This window comes from Panthera uncia, chromosome A2, assembly GCF_023721935.1.
Source record: "Panthera uncia isolate 11264 chromosome A2, Puncia_PCG_1.0, whole genome shotgun sequence".
Taxonomy (NCBI): Eukaryota; Metazoa; Chordata; class Mammalia; order Carnivora; family Felidae; genus Panthera; species Panthera uncia.
Window position 1 is genome coordinate 121,831,052 of NC_064816.1, and position 21,643 is coordinate 121,852,694.

Consider the following 21,643-nt stretch of genomic DNA (forward strand, 5'->3'; position numbering starts at 1 on the left):
AAAAATAAATAAACAATGGATTAGTTTTTCATTATACAATACAAATTAATATATATATATATACCAAGTATATATATAATGCAAAACCAATCCATTGATTATTTATCTTTTGTCTGACTCTAGTATTGTACAAGGTCCAGGGCTCAAGAGAAGGTGGAGATGATGTCATGGAAACTTTATTGCTTGCAACGAGAGGTTTAGGAGGATGGTTTGAGTTGCTGTTGGCTTTATGAGAGCAGAGGGCTGTGCTGGGCAAAGCTGCTAAGGCAGGAGGGGTCAGGTATGTTTAGCTGAGTGGTCTCAGAGTAGTCAAGGAATCTGGACTTGATGTATGTCTGTGGCTCTTTCAGCATTTTTTATTTACTATTGTCTGGTTTTAGGCAGAGATCTCCTAAGTGTCTCTTCAGAGGCTTAACTTCGCAGATATTTTAAAAAGTGATTATTTGAACTGGTAGAATTGTTGCCGCTTCTGCAGGCCACAGATCTGGGTCTTGGGTCTTTGTAATATCATTTCTTTTATAAGTCAGGCTTCCTTTGCATTTTGTCAGCAGTTTAGCTGCCATTTTCCCCTCTTCACTACATCTGCTCTTGCTGGAGGCAATGGGCAATGGCCACAATTTGATCCCGTGGCCCAATCCATCCTTGAGAGTGCTTCCAGTTCTCAACTAGATGCTGGTGATTTCCAAACCTGTGTCCCCTAGCTGGGCCCCTGTCCTGAGATCAGAACCCATCAATTTGATCTAATGCTGATTTAGACAATTCCATCTGAATTTTGTGCAGGCACCCCAAATTCAGAATGCTCAAATCTGCCCCTTCTTCTTTGGGGTTCCTTGACTTGGTTTTTTTCATTTCTGTTCATCCAAATGCCCAGTCCTGTGAGTCATCTCCTTCCTACCCACCAAACCCCATCAACCATCATGTCCAGCATTATAACCTTCTATGTCTCTCCCTCATACTAAAGAAGTTATTTTTTAAATTTCTGGTTCTACATTTGGGGAGTGAGATGAAAAGATAAAGCAGTTCTCAGTCTATATTGGGAGTTTTCCTTTGCCTGGTTATTTCCATTAAAATATAAGCAAAGATGGTGGATGTAATTTGGTTAAAAAATTATAATGTATCAATCATAACACAACTCATGTTTGTACTTAAACTTGTCTTCCTAAGAAAATTGGAGAAGTTGAGTCAATAGTGGTTAGACACTTCCGCTGCTTCTCTAGCAGAATTTTAGGAAGAATAGGCCAATAAGATAAAGCCTGTTCCCCCTTTGGTGGTTAAGGGACCAGGACCAGCTGTTTTTGCTTGGATAGGAATTAGTGAGATGGCATTTGAACAAGTCCCGAGTCTACTCCTTTGGTTGGTATTCTGTCCATGCCATTAGCATGAGGTCCTTAAACCAACTGCCCATCTTGCTCTTTTAAGATGGAAAAGATGTGGACTCCCATAGCTGACCATGTTTTGTGGACCATGTGCTTGTGTGTGTGTGTGTGTGTGTGTGTGTGTGTGTGGCAATTTTAAGTGTTAGTTTTTAAACTATTAACATAAGGATCTAAAAGGATCCATTAACACTCCCTCTGCTGTAAGGTGCTTCATTGGGAGGGGAGTTTGCAGGTTCCTCCAGAGGCTCCTCTTCAAGGCCTCAAGTCACAAGTCTATCCTGATGTGCTCGCATCTGCAGCTCCCACCCAGACCCCTTCCTGAGCTCTAAGCTTGCATATTATCTGCTAAAAGGACATCCTCATTTTGGATGTCCTGTAGGCAACTTGAGTCCAACATGTGACAAACTCCTCAAACCACTCCATCCTGTGTGTTCTTTACCTCAGTGAGCAACAGAATCATCTATCCAATCTCTCAAGTCATAAAAAGTGTTACGCTAAGCATCTCTTTCTCTTTCACCCTCACATCCAATAAACGACCATGTTCTGTGGACTTAACTGTGAATGAAACTCAATACAAACCTTTCTCTTTCTGCCTATTCCTCCTGGGCCATCACCTGTCACACACAGAAGCTTCTCCAGATGGTTTCCCTCCCTCTAGCGGGGCCCTACTGCACCATTCTCCAGGATGCTACCACAAGTCTGGTTATTTTTCTTTCTTGCTTAAAAACCTTCAGTGGCTCCCTCTTCCCCACAGGAAAAAGGTCAAATCCCATACAGGCATTACGTAATCTGGTCTCTGAATACTTCTCTTGATTCCTCTCTCTCAATCCCCCTCCCATACTCTTTGTCCTGGCCTCACTGCGGCACTTTTACTTCCTCCAACATGCCCTGTTGTTTTTTTGTTTTGTTTTGTTTTGTTTTTCATTCAGGTCTTGGCCAGTGCATTTCCTCTGCTCAGAACACTTTGTGCAGACCCTCCCTCTTCTTTGCACTTGACTAGCTCTTGGTCTTAGCTCTGAGTGGGCGCCTCTGAAAACTCTTCCAAACACCCCTCTCTCCCATCCCATCCCTCACAGTGCTTCCATATACCGGGCTTGCACAAATGGAAGCATCAACCACTTTCTAGTTAATTATCTGTTCACTTGTCATTCTTTCCCTCTATACTCTAATCTCCTTAGATGGCAGGGGCAGTTTCTTGTTCACTCTTGAATTCTCACTGTGTTTGATATGGGGTGGGCACTCAATAAACATTTTTGGATGGCACGTTGCAGTCTGGACTCTTCAGTTCAATATACATGATGAATAGGCAGGTTTTCATCATGGCTACCCATTGGTGCCCACTTGCAATGTGGCTCCACCACGCCATCATCCACTACCAGCATGTGAACAAATCTCTCAGGAATAACATACAATTATGGCACATACCGATTTTCAGCTTTTATTTATTTATTTATTTATTTATTTAGAAGTAGGCTTCACGTCTGACATGGGGCTGGAAGTCACAACCTTGAGATCAAGAGTTGCATACTCTACTGACTGAGCCTGCCAGGTGCCTCCCTGATTTTCAGCTTTTGACCCTGTTCTCAATAATTAGTTATAGGCAAAACTGTTTGAGTGCAAGATAAAGCCTTAATTTGACACACTTTGAACCCTAATATTATTTTAAGTGTCAGGGACAGGATGGCCTTTTGATGGATCAGACAGATAGGTCCAGAAGGATAAAACAAAGCTATTTTTGACCCTCTGCTTTTTAGTCTGTTCCTAATTAACTCCTTCTATATTTCTTTATATCCTCAATTCTCTACAGAATCAGAAAGGTAAAATTCTGTGACTTGTGGGAATAACAAGAACCACTACCTAATTATTGCCACAAAGAAAGTCTCCATATTAAAAATTACTCTATAACGAAAGTCATCATTTCTGTGGGGAGAAGAAATCTAGTATTTAGCCAATTTCTAGGCAATAATTCTGTTGGATCAGTTCATCCAAATGAGACACAGGAAAATTAGATATTCTGAGGTGGATTACTTAGATTTATTTATTTATTTATTTATTTTTGGTTGTTGAAAACAGGGAGATGGGTATTTAAATGCTTACTTTAAATTTTCCCAGCATTTGTGGGACTCCACTGTATATTCATCTGTCAGTGGAGCGGCACTTTTTTGTTTTTCCCAATGAGGCAGTTCTTAGCCCTGTCTGTAGGTACTCCCTGGAGCCTACAGTGCATTTCATTCCAGCTCCTGAGGGGATGGTCAGCTCTCCCTGTGCCCCAGCTGACCACCGAGACAGGGGCCATGACGAGAGCACACCAGGATGCTTCTCTGGTTTAGACCCTTGTCATTGCCACACTGTACCCACCAAAGGCTAGGCCAGAAAGACTACAGTTGCAAAGGATTGCCAGCTTTCAAAATTTGAAAAGTGACAGAATTACCCCCATACTTATTCATTTGTTTTTTAAAGGAAGATACATCATGAGCAAGTCTAGTATGTATAACAGATAAAAGTGGAGCTTCCCTTGTTGAAGTTCGGATAAAGGAGAGCATGTGGGTAGGAAGGGACAGAGTCCCTCCAGCTCCCCTTGCTCTGGGAAGAGGCCAGAGTAGAACTACTTTCTAGAATTGTACCTTGGAACCCTAGATAAGACACAGCTCTTACTGCAGGATATTGCTAAGGACACTGTTCTCCTCTCATTCAGTGTCCTTTCTGGAAAGATCCATAGAAGAAATTTCTCATAGGTCTCTCTTCCAGGAATCCTTGTGATTGTTTTTGAGTATGTGACTTATTTATTTATTTATTTATTTACTTATGTATTTATGTATGTATGTATGTATGTATGTATTTATTTATTTTAATGGGGGCCATGACTTATGCCTCTTTTTACATCAGTCCCTAGACCACACAGCTGATTTTGTAGGCTCTCACCAGCAGTTTCTCAGGACCACCCTGCACACATTTTATCAACTATAGACATTAAGTGAGGAAGCCAGGTATCATTTCTATCTTATTGGCTTTTTACTCTGATTTTCACTTTATTTTACTGAATCTTCTATTTTACACATGTGTTTACATTACCTCAAATTTTTTCTGGAACAAAATGGGATAATGATAAACATAGATGCATAACTATATTTTAAATGTAACCCAAGATATAGCCTTCAGCCACTGCTGTGTGATTGCACTTACCTCATTGGGGTGGAATCCATCCACTGGTTCAATGAGCTGCCAGGGCTCCCCGCCTCTCTTCTGCCACTCCTCTGTCACTGCAGGGCACACACACAACCAGAGGATTAACTGCATGCTTCTATGAGTGACCAAGTGACTGCCAGCTTTCGATGTTAGAGAGCAAGGACCAAGTGGAAAATGTCAGAGCTGCCCACCACCCCTGGGGTGATGCTTACTCAATTGTGGCTGCTCTGGGCTATTATCTCTGTCTGGAGGCTTTCTGAATGGAAGTGATCTTCCCATTGTATGGTCTTCTTTTTCTTAACTCAGGAAGAAAATGTGTGAGGGTATTAGGTGAAGATGGTTTGTGCAGTGAAGAGGGTGGTGAGAAAAGGTGAGCTCTGAAATATTCAACATCAATGTAAATTCACCTCATTTCTCAGTGGGTGAGTATTGCAAGAAAAGGAGGGAAAATTAAACATTTGTTAACATCTCTTTATGTAGGCTGCCATTTCCAGATACTGCCTGTGTATGTCAAGCAATCACCATTAAAAGTCATATAGTTTGCCAGAAATATAATTACATAAAATTATCTCAACATCACATTTAGAGTGAGTATGGCAACAAAGGAAATATTATGAGCCCCAAAGTGATGAAAAGCAATAAAACTGCCCTTCAACAGGAGTAAGAGATCAAGAATATCAGTTGCTCCAAGGCAACAGCACCATTAACTCTACAGTGTAATACTACACAGCCAGGAAGAACTCCTCAAGGAAATTCCAAGTCCCTAGAGAGCCTCCAGAAATAAATATTTGAAATGTACTGCTCCCAGCATCACCAATACCTTCACTTCCTTGCTGTCCAGAGAGGGGAGCAAGACATAGATTTTTCCAGTTCTTCCCCCTCCACCTGACAAAGACTCAAGAGCAGGGATGTGCGCTCTCTTCGTTCCCCCATGCCCCTCATCTCACCCCAAGGGAAGGAATGAAAATTCTACTGGAAGCTTTGACTGGGCAAGTGAAGCTTGTTCCAGAGCTGAATCAGTACATTGCTGCTTTTGTAATTAGTCCTAATATCACAGTGTGCCACCCCTGCTTGCTATCCAATCCCTGAACTCTGAGGGGCTGCAAATACTGCTGCTCTTCTCAGAGCTCAGGGAAAAATTCCTGCTGGTGGTTTGAATCCCTAGACACAGGATCACCTATTTCTGTTGTCTTCTTTCCTGGCAAAATGGCCACCCTTGAGCCATTCCTTCATATTTTGCATCTGGATTTTATTGGGAGTCAGTGACAACATATTCCTTCCTTCCAGGAAACATGTTCCTGCTGCTGCACAAGTCCCCATCCCTCACCACTACGAGGGAGTCCAACTTTAGAAGAACTGGCTTAGCATATAGAATAATCCAGTAAGTGTTAAAATAAATGCCACAGGTTACCAAGGCTACGATCAGACTATTAAGAGTGAAAACCATTGTTTTCTCACATGATTATTGTGTCTGCAAGGGTTACCAGTCATTGCACATCTGCAGACATCAGTTTTATAACACTTAAAGGGAGAATCGATAACTCACAGGCAAGAGGCTAAGGTTTTACCTGTGTTGTGCCCAGTGTTAGAGTGACCCTTTTACATTTGTTTATCTCAGGGAGAAATTTTGCTTTCTTAGAATAAATGCAACACCAGACAGTGGTCTTATTTCTTCTCTGATTTTAGAGGTGGAGGTCCAAGCAGGGGCAGCATGGGAAGGTGGTCTGTTTTCCTCCTACTTGGGACCATAATTAAAAATAGGTAAACAAATTGCTATTTGTTCAGAAGACCCAAATGAAGCTTCTTAAATGATCATGAATGATCTCTCAGGATTTGGTGCATAACGTATTTTCTGTATCTGCAAAGTCAAAGTAACTCTGCTAATGACCAGTTTTTCAAAGATGCAATAGAAATCAATGAGGAAGAGTCACAAAACACTTGATAGCATCTTGATGAACAGTAACACTAGTAGATATTTAAAACAAGAAATCTGAGCTCTGGTCAGTACCATGAAGTCATTGTTTGTTTTACAAACATACACATGGGAAGAACTAAGAACCCAGTTTACCCAATTGAGTTGTCTTGGAAACTGAGGGCAGGTGGTATATTTAAGCTGTCAGTGTAAAAATGGCCTTGTCGGCCAAGCAGCATTTTCCTTCCTCTGTTTGGGAGGTGTGGTACAGACAAAGAAAAAGGACATCACCTGCTCAAGCTGGCATTTCCTGAAGGAAGGAAAAATTGCTTCCTCTGTTTAGCTTATAACCAGTGAGAGGATGAGTCAGCAAGAGACAAAAAAGAATCTTTGGAGATGAGCAATAGCCTTTCACGGTGGGACTGAGGCTGTCAGAGTGGAGAACAGATAGGTCTCATGCCTGCCCTCAAGAGACAGGGACCCTCAGTTGCAATTTGCTCTGCCACAGGGTGTGGACATGTAAATTTTGTATGAAAAAATGAGGATATTTGTGATGCAACAGTCAGCTCAAATACAGCACTGAAAGGAGCGGGGAGATTTTCTTGTGACCATTAAGACTGCCGGTTTATTTTGGGATGAGCACTGGGTGTTGTATGGAAACCAATTTGACAACAAACTTCATATATTGAAAAAAATAACTGAGAACAAACTGAGGGTTGATGGGGGGTGGGAGGGAGGGGAGGGTGGGTGATGGGTATTGAGGAGGGCACCTTTTGGGATGAGCACTGGGTGTTGTATGGAAACCAATTTGACAATAAACTTCATATATTGAAAAAAAAAAGACTGCCGGTTTAATATGTGGCTATGCAATTTTTGGGTCTGGTAACAGAAGACCGCAGTGCCAATGAGATACATTCTACCACAGCTTCCTCTAGGGAACTCAAAGTGATCCACAGGTATGAGTGGTGATAGGAGGTGGGTTGGATGTTGGAAGAGAACCAACATTTAGTCTCCTTCTATAATAAGCCTTAGAAGAACATACTAGGTGCTTGGCATACACTGATGGCAGTGGTGGCGGGAGGCTAACAGAGTTCTCAGTACATAGCAGAGTTGGCTCTGTGTTCACATAGCAGCCCTCCTCCCCAGCTTAGTTCTTGCTACCTTACACAAAAGAAGACAAAGCAGACTGGTTATTTAATTTACTTAAGGTTGGTTACACAGTCATTCTGTGTCTGAGCTGGGCTAGAGGCACAGTTATACCTGGGCTCTATCATAGCACATTGCAGCTACAGGATTTCTGGGACGGTGAGCTGCCCAGGTGTGGCGGTTACCATGGGGATGCATCTGGGAGTAGATGATCCCTCTGCTGTATCAGATGTTCACTGGGGGGCAGATCCCAGGCCACCATTTCCTCTGCCTGCACCATCCCTCCACTGTGCCCGCTAACTTCACACGGAGAAGCCAAAGAAGGCCCTCGACCAAAACTGGGTCTTCAGATTTATTTTTCATAAGTGCCTCTCAGGAAATTCCTGAAACTGTTGATGAGAGTTGCCAAGCAAGGACAAATGCCAAGGAGGTTTCTCAGTAATAACCTATTGCCATTTTGGTTTAGAATGCTCAGTTCAGTTTAACTGAACGTTTTGCTTCTTTGATGCATTTATTGTTGCTGTGAGGACAAGAATGGGCTGATGAACCTCAACTTCAAGCCTGTTAGGTTACCAGTGGAAAGCTGGTAGTACTAAGTCAAGGGTAAAGCTCTTCTCTCTGTATCCTTCATGAAGATAAGGACTGTTTTGTTTTTCTGACAGCTGTATCCCTAGCACCTACATGGTACATAGTAGGACTTAGGAAAAATCGGATGATTAAATCTTAATCTTGTAGTATTATAGAGCCCCATTTATTAAATTTTAACATGCATATGGTTCATCTGTGGATTATGTTAAAAGGCAAAATTCCAGTGAGGTAGGTCCTAATTAAAAGTGGGGCCTGGGAGCCCTGCATTTGTAACTAGAGCCCAGGTGGTGTGGATGCTGCTCATTCTGAACCCCACATTGAGTACAAGGGTGTGAGGGAACGGTGCTCTTTCCTGGGCACTGACTATGTGTGTACCAGGCACAGCACTTAGGAGAATTACACATTTGTTTCATATAATCATCACAAAGATCTGTTATGAAGATATGGTACCCCCAGTTCCAGGTCTGGAAAGGAGAGTTTAGACATGTTCAGGGAACTGCCTACATTCCCAAAGACAATAAACGACAGAGCTAGAGATTACTTTGGAAAATGAAAAGTCCCATGTGAATGTTAGACATTATTATATTTTTAATAACTTTATCTATATTCAAGGTTGATGATCATCAAAGATCACTTGGTGGTGCATTTGTTTACACCAGGAATTCATTAATGAGTCCTTAGCTCTGCATTTTAATGAGAGGTTATTTATCAAAATGTCTCTCCCCATGAGAGAATTATGTATCACCCGGGCAGGAAATCTAGTTAAGGGAGATCAGTCCTGTTGAAAAGATGTTCAGACTTGAAGTGTTAGAGTGTGCAATGCAGTACTTGTCAGCTAATGTAAAATTTGATAATTCATGATGGCCATCTGCTTCATCCCAGATGCTGGGGCTGGGGTTGTTGGTGGTGGGGAGATGGAGATGATAAACTCTGGGTGAGACACCTTCCATCATTTGCATACGCTGTAAAGCTTTCCATTAGCATCATCTCAGCTGGCAGTCAATCAACAGGAGGTTTTTCTCTTGTATAACAAGTGCTTAGCAATGAAAACGAGGCTGAGAGGAATAAAGTCAATAAATAACCATTTTTCAGAGTCAAGATGTAAAGGATAAATCAGTAGCTCCGATAATCATGCCTATTTTTTGCATGGCCGTCCATCAGTGACCCCAGTGTCTGGACAGAATGCTAGGAAAGAAACAGTGATATTCTTTCCAGAAAGCTGAGATATGGATTGTCCACTTTACCACAAGCAAATCTGAGGTCCCTCCCTTAAAGACTCTCATAAGTTACATCATGTGTGGTGTCTGGGAGTCTGCACTGCTATTGACTCTGTAGGTAATTTCATGTGCATCTGGGAGGCACCACCTTATCCCTCCTTCCTGCCACACTCATCTTTAGGTAAGCAAGGCATTGGTAAACAGGCAAGAATGAGTTAGGTGATTCCACTGATCTGCTGGCTCCTGGCCCAAATTTGTTTCCCACTGGTCATGGCTCTGTTGCTTCAGGAATTCTAAAACGATGCTGAAATGAATAGGTGATGGTAAACTTCCACTCTCCCAGAGAGGGTCTCACACTTCACCTTTTTCTAATACTCAGAGCTATTAGTATGTCAGAACATACAGGAGCCTCCCCACCCAACCTACTGCCTGTTGCCTTACAAACACGTTGCCCAGTCAGGCTCTAAACTGTAGCTGCTACTTCTGTCTTGTGCCAACACCTCCTTCCAGCAAAACTTACCTTCTTGGAAGTCAAAATCTGCATAGAAAAGATCGAAGTTCGTAAATTTCTGGCTGGTTGCAATATTTTTCAGTGTATTGGAGAGTTGTTTTGCTCTCTGAATACAAAGGAAACAGGGAGAATTCTGTAAAGCCTACACTTCAGTGAGACAATTCAGGCAGAACAAAGAAATTGATAATCATCACCCTCACTCCAAGCCCTCAGCAGTGGGTTGCTCTGCACATTACAGTCTAGTCATGTACAAGTGGCTAACGAAGACACAAAACTGTTAAGATTCATTAGGAATAAATCAGTGAAAATTAAAGTAATAAGATACCACTTCTTTCCCACGGGATTGGCAAAGAAAAGATGAATAATCATGATAATACAGAATATTGCCACGGGAGAGGTGACTGAGAATGTCAATTCGTTTAAACTTTCCAGAGAGCAATTTGGAAATAGGGATCAAACCCTTAAACCTGGCATACACTTTGACCCAATAATTTTTCTAAGAATTTGTCTGAAGGAAATAGACAGGGCATAGAAAAAATATATACACACAGAGGTTCATCACAATGCTATTTTTCATATTGGAAAATTGGAAACAACCTTTATGTCCAACACTAAGGTGAGAAATAAATCATGGTATATTCATATATTGTATACTTTAAAATGATTATAAAATTATGATGTGGAGAATAACTTATTAATGTTAGAAGGCACAAAACAATATGTGTATTCTGATACTATGTAGGCAAAACCCCCAAAATATCTATGAAGGTAATATTGGAAAAACATACATACATATTGACTTTGGGTGGTGGGATTTGGGGTAATTTGTGTTGATATTCTTTGTGCTTTTTTACATTCTCCAAGTTTTTTTAATTGAAATATACCTCTTTTGCAAAAAAAAATCAATAAATCTCTTACAAAGAGATTATTCACCATCAGTGAAAGAAGTGTATGAACCATGTATTCCATCAGAGAAGAGAGGAAGGCTATCGAGTACCTGGTCCTCGTGTACCTTGGGAGAACACCAGTCATACATGGGCCTATCCTTGCTCACTTCTCTCTATTTCTACAAATACGCCTAAGACCAGCTTCAAAAGGGGTGTATGTGTGTACATGCATGCACAAGAGAGGCAGGCACACACAGAGACAGTGACCGAGAGACACAGCAAGAGCCAAAAACCCAGAGCAAGGCAGAAAGAGAGAGACAGGGCACCCCACATTCTCTCGACTTCTCAAGAACCCTAGAAGTTGACATTTTTATTCATCAGTTTGGAGGCCATTGCCTTGCCCAAATCCCATTCCCAGCAGAAATGCTGCAGTAAGCACCAGGAAGGAATAATCAAAGATGGCATCAAAGGACCTACTACAGTCCTACCTCTGAAGTGAGATTCCGGAGTGTCTTGTTGGAGGACATCCAGCTGTGGCAGGGGCTGACCTGAGAGTAAGAAAACACCACTTTGATGACAGAGGAACAAGGCCTGTAACAGGGAATGTGGCCTTGGAACAGGTCAGTGTGGGCTCACCTGGAGACAGTTCAGGAAAGAGTAGAAATGTGCATAGGTCACATCCTTATTCAGCTGACCTGGAAGACAGAGAGGTCTGGTGTGTTGTACATATTCAAATCTAGCAGCCAATGAAACACACTTGTGGGTGACCATGTCTCTCCTGCAGAAGGGCAGCACTGCCAGGGACCTCCCCCAATTTTTCATTCAGCATTGCTCTTGAAGAACACTTGTGCATTCTTTCTTTCTGAGCGCCCTACAAATTCAGACTGAGCTGGGGAGTGGCCCTAGGGACTTTACTCCCATCTCGATCTTCTGGAGTGACTAGGGCAGGCCCTGAAAGGCCTGACCTTATTTGGAACCTAGGTAGAAGGATACAAAGATACCATACAGACTGAAACGCCACTGACAAAGGACTTGTGGAGTGGTGGCTTTCTCCTGGCAATGATATGAGATGCTAAGTTCCCCTGGGGCACAGGGAGCATTCAAGATGGTAGTTGATCAAACCCTTCTTTTCAACTTTATGTAACCCAATTATCTGCCCAATTATCCCATGCTAAGGACCTGCCAGGACATTCTGTGTGTCTTAAGTTCTGACCATGCACTGTCCTGCAGTTTAGTAGACTGAAAGCCTACAAAAGAGCTTGGGTGGCCATTGGATGGGAAAGGACAGTACATCATATCCCTTCACAGCCCAGTGCATATCTTATTTGAGCCCTAATTAGTAGATATACCCTACATTTATTTTTTGGTGCAGGTTAAAGAGGTACATAAGAATAAAGATGGGGGCGCCTGGCTAACTCAGTGAGAAGAGTATGCAGTTCTTGACCTCAGGGTTGTGAGTTCGAGCCCCACATTGGGTGTAGACATTACTGAAAGAAATAAAATAAAACTTAAAAAAAAAGAATGAAAGTGTTAAGTGCTATATGTGAGTTCATCCAGAGTCTTTCCAAACATCAATTACAGACCCAGAATCTGTGGGGGTTATTTCTTCTCTCTCCCCACACACCGCCCCTCTCTCCCCACCCCCACCTCCCAGCCTATCCACCCAGGCTTTCATGCTGGGGCTGAGACACAAAACCCAGGCCCTCCCAGATCTCAGGGCTGAATAACTGATGTCTCATCCATTAACACTTCTCTCCCGCTTGAAAAAATAAAGGAAAATAATAGGACCTATCTCGGAGTGAAGAGAAAGATTGAAGGTGACGGAACACAGTCTTATTTTTCACTTATACCTCAGATCGGTTAGACTGAAAGATAGATTCAATTTTCTTGTCATAGAGGAAAAATATATTCTCTCTGTGTGGGTGAGTGAATCCAAGACTGGAAAACCACAGGCTTATTACCACCATTAAAGTCACAATGACACGCCAGGCCTCCTCTCTTCTCCAAAGGTGCCTGCATCTTCATATTTTAGATAAATCCCAAGCCACTGGCTTCTGTCTTTGCTTTCATTTTCTGCTCAACATGGAGCCCTGAGCTCCTGTCTTTCTCCAAGATCCTGCTTTCTACCACTGAGGCTTCTTTTCCTCTATTGTGTGTGTGTGTGTGTGTGTGTGTGTGTGTTGTAATTTGTCTTTGTGGGGGCGCCTGGGTGGCTCAGTTGCTTAAGCTTCCGGCTCTTGATTCCGGCTCAGGTCATGATCTCAGGGTTTATGAGGTTGAGCCCTCTGTCACTGCAGAGCCTGCTGGAGATTCTCTCCCTCCCCTCCCCCGCACTCTCACACACTCTCATTCTCACAATAAAAAAACTTAAAAGAAAAAAAGTGTCATTTGCCTTTCTGTATGTGTTCCCATCTGTCTTAGCCTAGACAGCTGCAGCGACTGACACCTCCAATCTCCACTCCCCATCCTCTATCCTCTGTGTCCCAGTGACTTGGCTCTTGCCCCCTGCTGGTACTACCTCTGAGTAGTAGTACTACCTCTGCAGCCTTCCCTCTGCCATCTTGTTTTTTGTTGTTGTTGTTGTTGGGCTGGGGCTTTGTAATAAACCTTAGGTAGCTTAGCTGGGGCCCTGTCAACCTGCTTGGCCCTGATGAGTCCCCTCTCCCTGAGAAGTGGCCTCTCTCTCTTTCCCTTGTCCAATGGCTGAAGCCTTTTTAACCTGGGGGTGATGGCACCTAAGGCCTGACTATAAGTAAAGCTCTTGCACCTTCCCCTTTCCCACCTGGATTACTCTGCTATCCAGAGGGTCCAGAGATTGTCCTTCTCCTGGATATTGGGAACTCATCTGCTGACTCTCCTCGAGGGGTTAAGTCTTGACATAGCCTTGTTCCATCCTGGCTTACTCTTCCCTCCCTGCTGTCCTACTGCTGAGGTCCCAGCACACCTGAGCATGAGACCACAAGGTGTGTCTTTCTAGGCCTTTTCCCAATCCCTGTCCCCCTGCCCCCCCCCATTTTCTTGCTTTTCTGGCACTAATTTTAATTAGACAAGTCAATATAGGAAAAATCCTTAGGTGAGTAGGTGGGTCTGTTGAATGGGATAAAGGCATTCTAGCTGTACTTGGGGGAGGTAACTGGGAAAGATGTAATGAGTTGGTTTCCCTTCTCTCTGGGATTTCTGCTGTGGAAGGTAGGGTGACTCTGGGCTGGCCATGTGGAAGGTCAGTTGGGAGTGCTTGTGATAGGCTTAGGGTTTAAAGAAAGGGAAGGGGCGAAGTAGTTCTTTTCTCCACTTATTGGTGCTGTCAGTTCACTCTTTCTTTTTAGGTATTAGTTTTTAATCTCTGTAATTTTAATGGTATTTTTGTAGATTGAGGAGCCTCATATAAAGAGTGATCCTACCTACGTGTCATACCTATAAAGAGGCAGTGTCTGCAACATCCTGTTTAGAAAGTGAATCTGGTGAAGAAAGCTGGTCAAGAATGCCAGGACAGGGGCAAGAGGACTAGAGTTATCAGGGCTGAGGAACTACCAGTGTGTTTGTGTGTGTGTGTGTGTGTGTGTGTGTGTGTAAGGGGTGGGGAGCCTGTGGACTGGCATCCAAAGATTAAAGGGCATGTTTTACCCCTACTGCCTAGAGTAGCAGCTTGTGTCTCAGTCATATGTCAGTTCTTTAGGGCAGAGTCTTTGGCATTTACTCAATGCTGGGACCGTAATTTAAATTTTAGGCACCATACCAACAAAGATCAGCTACACCTCCATGAAGTACCATCTGAATGTATAAAACCTTAGTAAAACCACATGAAATCAGACAGGGAGTAAGCCAGTAATAAAATAAGAGGCATACTACAAGGTATTTTAGAATATGTTAGGCTTCAAGTTTAAGAATAATTGGGACAAAATTAAGCTGTTGTTGATGTTTTGTGGCAGAGGTCTTTGAAGGAAGGCCTACTTGCAGGCTTATTTGTAGCCAGAAATCCTGAACTTTTTGATTATATAGTCTAATCCTTCAGGTAGCTCCCAGCCTATGACTTGTACCAGTGTCATTGACACAAGGTGATTTCACTGTCAGGATCTATATTGTATTTTCCCCAATGGAGTTTTCTTTTCTCTCTCTTTTGAGGACAAGGGCTCCATTTTAGTATCATCTTTACCTCCAAAGTGCATAATAGGTATCTCCAACATATTTATGGAAAGATTGCCTTTCTCATAGACTGTGCCCGAGAGGACTTATCCCTGGTCAAGCTTGAAAAGATCTATGTAAGTAGAATCCTAATGTGTGAGATTTACTTTCTGGTGATTCTTCAAAAAGCCTATGCATCTTGCTAGGAATTTTAATTGCTGGTAAGGATTGTGGGGCTGTCACAGACGTTGGCATTGAGGCATTGACTGGGTAGTGACTCAAATAGGGCTAAAAGATGCTAAGAGGGATTTATTATCCCCTTCTCCTTGGCAGGAGTGAGCTAGGAATCTATTCTTGCCCCAGGCCTCCATTACCTGCCAATCTGATGTAGCATTGAAACTTTTCCTAGGTGAATGGTCAGGCTGAGTTCCTACCTGTCCTACTGAGGCAGCAGAGAATGTATCACTGACCCAGGGGTTCTCCTTGACCCCTTCTGCTTCCTGACAGCAGGCAGCCAGATGTAGGGTTTGAAATCATGAACTGTGAGATCACGACCTGAGCCGAAGTCAGAGACTTATCCGACTGAGCCACCCGTGCACCCCCTGACCTCTTTCTTGATCCTTAATGGGTGGCTACAGTCAAGTCTAGAGAGTATCCTCATCGTGTTTCTAGGCTCAAAGACAGAAGTAAATGGAACACCCTGTTTATTCGCCTACACAATCCTTAGCACTGTGCCCTGGGAATCAGACTTGGCATTTGACTATTGACTAAGATGAGACCGACCCTAACCTAGGCAGAGCAGCCAAACCCTGAGGCTGGCCCAGAATTAACCTGCTTTATTGTTGGCACATGTCTGGTGGGAGTAAAGGTCCAAAGATTAGATTTGAAGCCAGGCAGAACTGGGACATAGGGTGATAGCCCTCCCCTCAAGCCTCTCATCTTATGTGAGTTATGTGCCAGCTCAAGGAGAAATGGGGAAGCTGGGTAAATCCCACCTACTTTCCTGGGCTGTCTAGGAAGGACACTGATGCTTCGTTGAGGAATTTATAATTTATTTCCCATGGCAACCAGGCAGCAGGGATAATTTAAGATATGAATAATAACTTAAAAACATTAAACAAATTTTAGAGGGTTTCAACTTTCTTCCTAATTGGATTTTTTTTCCAAAACCAGGGTTGTTTATATATAACAAATTTGTTCTACCTTTTCCTTCTTCCTCTTTTGTACTGTGAAATGCTAGTGCCTGATTAGTGGCTAGAGAAAGGCCATTTGAGAACAGGGCAAAACCTAAATAAAACAGGGTTTCTCAACCTTGGCACTATTGACATTTTTAGTTGTGGGTGGTTTTCCTGTGCATTGTAGCATGTTTGGGAACATCCCTTGATTCTACTCTTTAGATGTTAGTAGCGTCCCCTCTCCAGTTGTGATAATGAGTAGGATGGGTAGGTTGTCCCTGGATGAGAACCACTGGCCTAGGGACTCCACCAAAGTGATTGATAAGTCCCCCAAGTCAACTTCTTTCCTTCCCTTGTTCCCTTCCAAATTGCATGGTGTCATTATTGCATACTGTGGTTGAGTGAAGTGAATTATGTGTCATATATGAGAGAATTTATGGAGTTGTCTAACCGGAGTTCATGGGAAGAAAATGGAATTTGAAGTCAGAAAACCCAAAGTCAAGTCACCGTTGATGTGATAGAGTAAATTGGAAGCACATCTCCCCTGCCCTCAACTCTTCTTCCCCAGGCATTTCTTAGTATGGGAGAAATCTAGGAATCTGAAAACATCTGTTAAGGGAACTGAAATTTTCAACCCCAATGACTCAAAGAGACATTCTCGGCCCAAATAGTTGTCCTTGGCATGTTCAAGGCAGTCCAGAATGGAGTTAAGCTCTCTGTGTAAACATGTTACTATCTCTAAGGGTCAGCATGAAAGCTGTGGGAACAGAAGGAATATGTTTTCCTCGTTGGAGCCTGGACAGTGTTTTTCTTGGATGAAAATGACATTTGGGGCACACTTGATAATTGAAGAGCAAAATGACTTCAGTCTTATTGGTGGGAATCCTAGAAAATGGGTATTTATTGTTGTCCCCCTGGTGACGGGACCAGACTCCTTTGACAAGTGGTTAGAGGGAAACTGCTCATTTTGTGTGTGAGGAGGGGTGGAACTTTCTGAGGGAGGTGGTTGTGAGGGGTTGGCTTAAGCAAGGACTACAGGAGGAGGAGGAGGAGAAGATACTGGAAAGATACAGAGAAGTTATTAATACAAGGGAAAGCTCTCCACCTCCACCCTCTAAGGTGGGCACTGAGGAAGGAGTTTCAGGTTTTTCCCTTTAAATTGCTCGTCTGACTCATTAGAAACTGCTTGGACCTCCAGAACACTTTAGTAGGAGTTGGTCTAAAGAGGAGGCTATGGCAATACCAGGGAAGGGGCAGACCTTTTAATGAGAGATTGGCACAGGTGTTGTTGACGTGGGGCTGAGGGGAGGGTACACAGGCCCCTTGTTGTAGGTGCCTGTCAGAGAGGACTGAGGCCAGCACTTCCCATCCCCCTTCCCTACTTAATTTTCTCTAATAACACTTATCATCCTCTGACATGCTCCCACTGGAATATAAGCCTACTGGTTTTGATTACTGTGTTCACTGTTAGTTATGCAGTGCCCAGAACAGTGCCTGGCATATAATAAATATTTCTTGAAAGGACTTTCTCCCCCCAAACACCGAGAGAGCCCTGCTATACCCACGTTACATATACAATAAGCTATGCAACATTTGGCAAGGTGCCTGCCTCTCTGAGCCTTAGGTTTTTCATCTATAAAATGGAATTAATGAAAACATCTTACAGGATTGTTTTAAGGATCAGCATGTCAGCCCTTCCTGATGTGAATTACTACTACTTTTACACTGTGTATAAAGCGTATGGGCGCTAGAGATGCTATTGGAAGTTTCTGGAGATCTTTAAAGCGTTTTAGAGCCAAGGATTCCGAGTGAGTGTGGGAGTAGGAAGCAAGGCCGCTGGAAGATGTGTTGCGTAGAATTTTAACTGTCCACCAGAGTCCACAGAATTTGTTAGAATTCTGGCCACCAGGGGGCACTCACCATTGAGATTTGGAGAAATCCTTCTCTTCCACAAGAGCTTTATCCGCTCATTCTAGATTTCACTTTTTGTTAAAGGAGTTTCTTGACTTAAACTCTTACCTTTCAATTTGTCCTAATTCTACATTAAAGATTTCTGCCCTTTCTGTCTTTGGATCCGGTTCTGCTCACCTTTGGATACTGACCTTTTATATCCACACCTCAGGGCTCTTGTCCTTACCTGTTCTGACCTGTGCACTGTGGTGGCATTTTAGGTGTATTCCTATATGGTTCGGACCACATATATTTGAACTATGTATAGCTAACATTGTTAGTTAGTAAACTAACTATATATAACTAACATTGTTAGTTAGTACAATTAGTAAAAGTATCTTCAAACTAATACCGAGAGGATAATATCTGTTGTGCAAATTATCCCAGAGAAACGTTCCATTTGGTAAGCCGTATAAAATAACATGGCTGCCATTTGGCAGGTGGGAATTTAGATACTTCAGAGTCTTCATGACACTGGAGTATAATTTCTTAGGAGTAGTCATTTCTGGGACTGGGTCAGCTTTCCTGTTGGTGAAAGAAACAGAAAATATTTTAGTAGATAAGGATAAATGTGTACACATACATGATCCCCCCTGGCCTCCTTCCCATGCCCCATACATACAATGTAGTAGCTATTGGTGCTATTTGCAAAATACTTTGGGCTTCCTGACTCTCTTGTGGTTGGGTGGGCCATGTGACTGGTTTAGCCTATCAGACTGTGAGCAGAAGTGTCATACGTCACAGTTGGTGATATGAGAGCCACTAAAATGCTCTTTGCCATGAGTCTGCACTATGTTCCATATAGCAGCTGCTTCACTAATCTGAGTCCTAGAATAGAGCCCCATGGTGACCCCTGGTGGACAGTGGAGTATGAGTAAATGTTTTTTGCTTTACGCGACTAGGATTTGAGGCTGTTTGTTCCTGAAGCATGAGCTTACCTATCCTGACTGATATACACAGTTAATGGAATCATAGGAGTCTGGTATTATTATTTGTTTGACCCTTTGAATTCTGTAACTTCGTCTTTAAACTCTTCACATATATCACAGTTTGGAAAATACAACCTCTCTGAGAAACAAAATGACATTATGTATCCACACAACATCCTTCCTTTCTACATTGAATGTGAACATACACACATTTAGGAATATATCAAGTTTGAATTAAGGTACTAACTTGCATTATCCTGGGAGTAGATTATAGAATTCTCTAAGATTTTCATCTACTCTTTAGGGTTAAAACTGCCTTTTGTTAACCTAAATGGAATAATAAGTTGTTTTCTATTTTGAGCCCTTAAAATTCCAAAGTTACATAATGATCTTATAGTGGTTTGAGTGGTGTCCCTCAGAATGTGATCTTATTTGGAAATAAGGTTTTTGCAGATATTAAGATGATGTCAAACTGGGTTAGAATGGGCCCTCAATCCAAAGACAAGTGTCTTTATAAGAAGAGAAGGTGTTACACAGACACACAGGGAAGAAGGCCATGTGAAGCTGGAAGCAGAAACTGGAATTATGTTGCCACAAAACACAAGGAAGGATTTTCCCTTAGACCCTTCAGAAAGAGCATGACCCTCCTGAGACCTTGATTTTGGACTTCTAGTCCCTAGAACTGTGAGAGTTGTTTGAAGTCACGGAGTTTGTGGTATTTTGTTATGGCATCCCTTGGGAACTTAACACAGATTCCAAACCAGGCAAAGGAAGTCTATTACTCACAGGCTGGACTCAAGGCATGAGTGACATGGAAGGAAGGGACAGAAAGAAGCCCTGGGTAGATCCACTTTAAAAACTTTTTTTTTCTTTTTTAAGGTTTTAAGTAGTCTCTCCACCCAAAGTGGGGCTTGTACTTACAACCTCCTGAGATCAAGAATCACAAGTTCTACCTACAGAGCCAGCCTGGCACCCTTCCACTGTTATCAGTTTTAAGGGAGCTTCTAAATGACATCGGAAATGTACCAACATTTCAAGTTGGCTTAACTTTTGACCTTGAAATTTATAGTAACATTTCCACAAATGTGCAAAGATGTACATATAAGTATTGCAACATTGTGTGAAATAGTGTAAAGTTAGAAAATGCTAAAAAGCCTGGCTACATAAATTATAGTACACTCATGAAGTAGAATGGGATACAGCCAGTAAAAATAATGAAGTAACTAGATACAGGTGATGGTTACACAACACTTTGAATTACTAAATGCCACGGAATTGTTCACTTTAATTTAATTTTTTTAAATTTGCATCCAAATTAGCATATAGTGCAACAATGATTTCAGGAGTAGATTACTTAATGCCCCTTACCAATTTAGCCCATCCCCCCTCCCACAACCCCCAGAATTGTTCACTTTAAAAAGGTTAATTTTATATTATGTAAAATTCACCTCAATAAAATAAAAATTTTTTTTAAATAATGAAGTAATCTGTAGGTGTTAGCATGGAAAAGTATTGTTGATTGAAAAGAACAAATTATAGAGTAGTAAGCATAATATTATTTCATTTCAATGAGCATTAATCAGTCTGTAAATTAGAATTTGCATAGACAAAATCTGGATGCAAATACGTTAAACTGTTTCCATTGGTTAGCTTGGAGCAAGGTGGTGGGGGTGGTTGGTAGGCAGTGATGTTGGGGAAACTCACTTCCTATGCCCTGTATTATTTGAACTTTTCATAACAGGTGTTATTTTGTAATCAGAAAAATAACAACAATAAAACAGATTCTCATATTATTTTTATTCTTTCTAAAGTAAGGGGGGGAAACTGGACTCTACCTAAATTTTAATGGGAGGAGCAGAAAGCATTGTAATTTTACGTCATTCCCCCCCCCCCCAACCTAATTCACTTAGTCAAATAAAATCACTTTCTAAATTGCTGCTATCCAGAAGGGACAGGTTGATCCTGGATGCGAGGTTCACTTTGGCTAATTTGTGACAAGCAATATATACCCATACAGAGGAAAAGGCAGAGAAAGTCTGATTTAGGGCGTGTGGGTAGGGTGTTAGTTGTGGATTATATACATGCTTCTACACTACATAACAGGTTTCTTAGACCCCCCTCCCCCGCCAAATAAAAGAAAAAAAGAAAAGAAAGAAATAAGAAAGAAGGAAAGAAAATGTTGTCCTATTTTACCCTAGCATATAGAACAGACTGCTAAATTCATGTTTTTTTACCTTGGGAAAAAATATACTACTTTATGAGTAAAAATCTTCCTAATTTGCATATAAAGCTCTCATAAGGATTTGACAATAGGTTGCCTACCTACCAAGCGCAGAAGGCTGGGTAGGGGTTTTGGCTTGACTTGCATATGTGTAGAAGTGCTAGAAGGATCTCCGTTTGTGAAGGGGATTTAGGCTGCCTTGTGGGTTTGCTCAATGCAGGAGGACCCACCCAGAGTAACTGGTTTTATTTCACTGTGTGTGTTGAATGTGACAGTGAGGATGAAAGGGAAGCAAGCTGGGTGTCTATACCCTATGTTCAATCACCAGTGAGGGTACCACATACTGCTTATTAACTTTTGCCTTGGTACCTCAGTTTTTTGTTTTTTGTTTTTTTTTTCCTGCTGATACACTAGCACTTTGGC

General features: G+C 42.1%; 1 protein-coding gene across 2 annotated transcripts in view; it reads right to left on the reverse strand.

Moving 5' to 3' along the window:
- AOAH (acyloxyacyl hydrolase) overlaps window positions 1–21,643 on the reverse strand; it is a 170,047-nt gene that overhangs the window by 6,668 nt on the left and 141,736 nt on the right. For both annotated transcript variants that reach the window (XM_049641702.1, XM_049641703.1), the window contains exons 17-21: window positions 18,423–18,595; window positions 11,460–11,518; window positions 11,312–11,371; window positions 9,946–10,042; window positions 4,560–4,636 (exon numbers count right to left, since the gene is read on the reverse strand). In XM_049641702.1, coding sequence (XP_049497659.1) covers window positions 4,560–4,636; window positions 9,946–10,042; window positions 11,312–11,371; window positions 11,460–11,518; window positions 18,423–18,595 — 466 coding nt within the window. The remainder of the gene's footprint in view (window positions 1–4,559; window positions 4,637–9,945; window positions 10,043–11,311; window positions 11,372–11,459; window positions 11,519–18,422; window positions 18,596–21,643) is intronic.